General features: G+C 61.4%; 1 protein-coding gene across 1 annotated transcript; it reads left to right on the forward strand.

The window, feature by feature from the left end:
* The first annotated feature begins 257 nt into the window (after positions 1-257).
* DLX2 (distal-less homeobox 2) lies at positions 258-3,717 on the forward strand. Its single transcript, XM_082689187.1, has 3 exons — positions 258-1,027; positions 1,530-1,714; positions 2,204-3,717. The coding sequence occupies exons 1-3, from the start codon at positions 634-636 to the stop codon at positions 2,621-2,623; spliced, it is 999 nt and encodes a 332-aa protein (XP_082545313.1). The 5' UTR covers positions 258-633; the 3' UTR covers positions 2,624-3,717.
* The last annotated feature ends 1,037 nt before the right edge of the window (positions 3,718-4,754 follow it).

The following is a 4,754-nucleotide window of genomic DNA, read 5'->3' on the forward strand; positions in this document are numbered from 1 at the left end:
GGCTGCCCGCCCCCGCCCCCGCCCCCCCACCGCGCCCCTTCCCCACTCCCTCGCCTCACTGCTCCCATTCAGCGGCGGCCTGTCTGCGCCCGCAACCGCAGCAGCCGCAGCGCCCGCCCCGTGACACCAGCCCCCCGGCCAGGCGTACCCCGGCGCCCGGAGCCTCGCGGCCCGGCGCTCGGGATTGGCTGTTGCTAGGTGACGTCCCGGCGCTCACGTGACGACTGTTAAATGCCCACCCTGCCCGAACCCGCCCCGCAGACAATCGTAAGGCCGCTCTGGGCTGCTCACCTGCTCCCGCCTCCCGGAGCCCCGGCCTGGCCCCGCCACCCCTGCCCCCTCCGCCGCCCGCCGCCCGCCCCCCGCCCGAGCCGGCGCTGGGCAAGAAGCCGAGCGGGTTAGAGAGGCGGAGAGAGGATGCGGCCGGCGGCAGCTGTCCCGAGCAGTGCACGGTGATCGCCTCCCCCGGAGGAGGAGTTGCCCAGACCGTTGCCACATTTCTTGTTTTCCTCCCCACCCTCCCTCACCCCCCGTAATTACATTGGCTGCTGGAGGGGACAGGGAGAGACGGAGGAGGCGCCTCGCTTCCCCCCTCGCGCCCGCCACCCCTGCTCTTTCCCGTCCCGGGCCAGGATGACTGGAGTCTTTGACAGTCTGGTGGCTGATATGCACTCGACCCAGATCACGGCCTCCAGCACGTACCACCAGCACCAGCAGCCCCCAAGCGGCGGCGGCGCTGGCCCCGGCGGCAGCAACGGCAGCAGCCTCCACAAGCCCCAGGAGTCGCCCACACTGCCGGTATCCACAGCTACCGACAGCAGCTACTACACCAACCAGCAGCACCCGGCGGGCGGCGGCGGCAGTGGGGGCTCGCCCTACGCGCACATGGGCTCCTACCAGTACCACGCCGGCGGCCTCAACAACGTCCCTTATTCCGCCAAGAGCGGCTACGACCTGGGCTACACCGCCGCCTACACCTCCTACGCACCCTACGGGACCAGTTCTTCCCCGGCCAACAACGAACCTGGTATGCACAACGCTGGCGTCAAGGGTGACAAGTCTAGTTCCTGGGATGGGTGGGCGAAAATTGTTTGGGGCGGGGATCCATCCGGAACCCTTGCCGTGTACTCTGCCTGCTCCCTCCCTGCCCGCCCTGCGCCTTTTACTCTTCTCAACCACCAGTCTGCCGAGGGTCACTGGGTAGGTCCCTCGGGGCTCGGCTGGTGGGACCAGGTGGCCTTAGGGGGCCGAGTGGGCGCGCGGTGCATGCTTCATGGCAACTCATTTCTTTACCACCTGCTCCTTCTTTCTCTCCGGTTGGCTCCTTCTTCCCCTTCCTGGAAAATCCAGCTCCCAGGTTCCAAGGAGGCGCGAGTCCGCACTTAGCGAAGTGCAGTCTGAGTGCCCTGCTCGTCTCCGAGAAGCCGCTCCCCGGCTCAGGCCAAGTCCCAGGCCAGGCGCTTACGCCCAGCGGGAAGTCTTTGGGGGCTCCCCGGTTGTGCTGTTCTCACGGTTGCGTTGCGTTGCAGAGAAAGAGGACCTCGAGCCTGAAATCCGGATAGTGAATGGGAAGCCAAAGAAAGTCCGGAAACCCCGCACCATCTACTCCAGTTTCCAGCTGGCGGCTCTTCAGAGGCGTTTCCAAAAGACTCAGTACCTGGCACTCCCCGAGCGAGCGGAGCTGGCGGCGTCTCTGGGCCTCACCCAGACTCAGGTGAGGGCTCCCGGCCTGGAGCGGAACGAAGAGCGCGCGGGCCTGGGGTGGCTGGGAAGCCAGCGGGGTCAGCACAACGTTCTAAAAAAGTGTTTCTAAAGTAATTTTAAGGATTACGAGGCCCGCGCCTTGGGCGGTCTAAACTTCTACTCCGGAAGCTGAAATCCCCAGGGGGGCGCCGCGCGCGAGAAAACGAAAGGACCGGGGTGGGCAGAAAGCCGCTTTCGCAGTCTTACCGCGTCGTACTGATTAAGCGGGTAAAATCATTGGCCCTCCTGACCCTCCCCCGCTGTCACCACCACCTCGGTGCACCCACACCAGCTGTCTCCGATTTTCTGAGATTGCCTCCCAATAGAGTGGGAGCCATCCCAGCCTCGGAGGCCTCGGCACGTGATCCGCTCGCCTGCCGCGCGTGCTTTCCACGCTCCTCCCCTCCCCTGCCCCAGATCCAGGTTCTTCCACTAACGTTCGGGTTCCTTTTCCACAAAGGTCAAAATCTGGTTCCAGAACCGCCGGTCCAAGTTCAAGAAGATGTGGAAAAGCGGTGAGATCCCTTCGGAACAGCACCCTGGGGCCAGCACCTCGCCACCTTGTGCTTCACCGCCCGTGTCGGCGCCGGCCTCCTGGGACTTCAGCGCGCCGCAGCGGATGGGGAGCGGTGGCGGCCCCGGCAGCGGCGGCAGCGGCGCCGGCAGCTCGGGCTCCAGCCCGAGCAGCGCGGCCTCGGCCTTCCTGGGCAACTACCCGTGGTACCACCAGGCCTCCGGCCCTGCCTCACACCTGCAGGCCGCCGCGCCCCTGCTGCACCCAACGCAGACCCCGCAGCCGCACCATCACCACCACCACCACCACCACCACCACCACCACGGCGGCGGGGGCGCCCCAGTGAGCGCGGGGACGATTTTCTAACCCGAGGGACACTACGCAGGAGACTGACAGAGCAGAGATCGGTGATCCTCAGTGCTCGCCCGGAGAGCCGGAGAGTCCCTCCAGCTGGCCCGAGGACACCTCCCACCCTCTGTGAGGAGAGGCCCGGGAGGGCCCGCCACGGGCCCTGCTTCCTCGAGCTGCCTCTGAGCGGTGGGGAACTGGAAGGTTCTTCGAGGCCCCCGGCAGGGCCGCCCTCCTTGGCCGCCTTTCCGACCTGAGCCCCGCCTCAGACATGCCACTCCTCCCCTCCGCGACCCAAGAGGCAGTCGGGCGCCTTCCTTGCCGCGGGCCACGAGCTGAGTCCGGGGGAGGGACGCCTCCCCCGCCCGCGAAGCTTCCAGGGTGCTCTGAGGCTCCTTTCTCCGTGCCCGCCCCCAGGCCCAGCTCCAGCGATGGGCTGATTGACCTCCCGGGCCTGCGCGCCCTCCCCACTCGCCCCGGTGACCTGGGCGGCCCGCCGCTTTTTTTCTGCCCTGCTGTCCCAAGTCCTTGGAGCCCCCCTCTGCCCTGCCTTAGATCCCGCCCCCTCCCCCAGGAACGCTCCCTTAGCTCTTTCCTCATCCATCACCTTTGGAGTTTTTTTATTTTTATTTTTTTAAAAGTTTAGGTGCCTTTGCGGATGACCTCATTTTGATGTTGGGGAAAAAATGATTTTTTAATATGTGGACACTGCAAAAAAATGTGTTTAAATTATCTTTTTTAAAACCTATTCAGGATTGTTAGGCTGGACTTCGACATAGAGTTTGTAAATAAAGGTGTCTGTGCAGATTTTCCCACTGATTTATTTGTATAAAAACACTCGTCTTTTCAGACTTTTTTGTAAACCACCCCCCACCGACTTGTGAAAACTGCGGTTTAGCAGTGACCTCAGCAACCCCTCCATTTTATTTTTCCCTTTGAAAATTTTCTCAGTTTAACTAAGCTACTGATTGGGTTTTATTTTATCTTATCCTAAAGTCTTTGTTCTTGAAATGAAAGATATTTTGGGGCTATTTATTATGAAAACAACATGCTCTTAATGTTGATTTTACAATATGAAGAGATTATTTAAATAAATTATTGTTTTCATTGGATGTGTGCGCTTTTTCCTTGGAGTCATGACCTGGAGCCTCGAGCCCCCTGACCGGGCGGGGAATCTGGCAGGCCGAGAAAGTGACATTTCCATCTTTCAGAGGCTTAGAGAGCGGTGAGGCGAGGCGGGAACGGGCGCGCTTGGCATGGGCCTCCCGAAATGTTCACTCTCTGCGGGCACTCGAGTCTTGGCGCGGGGTTTGCCCTCTCGAGGCGCGGTGAGTCACCCTGCACTCCGGCGGCTGCAGCCTCCGCCCGCCGGGCCCCTCCAGCGCCGGCGCCACTGCCCCTCGCCTGGGCGGTCTGTGCCGCCCCCGCACCGGTGGTGCAGGCGGGGCAGAGCTTCTGAGCCGCCGCAGGGGACCTGCAGTCGCAGCCGGAGCGTGCAGAAGCCGGGGTCAGACCCCTACCTTGGACCCTCCCCTCTGCTTGCCCTGTGGCCCTGCTGGGGCTGCCAGAGCTGAGAACTCAGTGAGTCACCATGGCCCTCGGGAAACTCAGTTGGCTGCTCTGGAATGTAGGGCGACCCCGGCACGCAGGGCTGCGCTAACACACATACAATCACACACTGTGACTCTTACAGTCACATCTATACTATCACACACTCTAGTATGCACACAGTCACACACTCCTGAGTCACACGCACACCACTGACAAAAATTCATGCACGCGCACCTTCATGTACGCGGATACACAAACCCACACAAGCACACTCACGCACACAGGCACATTCACATAGAGACTGAGGCACATTGCTGTGAGAGTGGCACCCTTCCATCTCACATTCTCTGAGGGGAAATGTGCACACACCGTTCAGCTCTGCTTTCTACCTTGGGTCCCCCCCACCCAGCTTCCATTGTGGGAAGTGACCATACTTTCTGTCATTCTCTGCAAAGGCCAAGGGCAGGTGGGTAATATAGGCCTGAACTAAAAGTCCCTTTCCTTCAAAGCACTGAGGCCTACAATGGAAGCGTTTTAGGTTTAATCATTAACTCTGTGATTCGGGGCTACCCGCCTTAACCTCTCTGTGCTGTAGTTT

The sequence above is a fragment of the Mustela nivalis genome, assembly GCF_964662115.1.
Source record: "Mustela nivalis genome assembly, chromosome: 11".
NCBI classification, from domain to species: Eukaryota; Metazoa; Chordata; class Mammalia; order Carnivora; family Mustelidae; genus Mustela; species Mustela nivalis.

Bases quoted from the DNA above. Each gene is read 5' to 3' on its own strand.
- DLX2 (XM_082689187.1), top strand. From the start codon at position 634: ATGACTGGAGTCTTTGACAGTCTGGTGGCTGATATGCACTCGACCCAG. The intron at 1,028-1,529 runs GTATGCACAACG...GTTGCGTTGCAG, and splicing joins CCCGGCCAACAACGAACCTG to AGAAAGAGGACCTCGAGCCT. The intron at 1,715-2,203 runs GTGAGGGCTCCC...TTTTCCACAAAG, and splicing joins TGGGCCTCACCCAGACTCAG to GTCAAAATCTGGTTCCAGAA.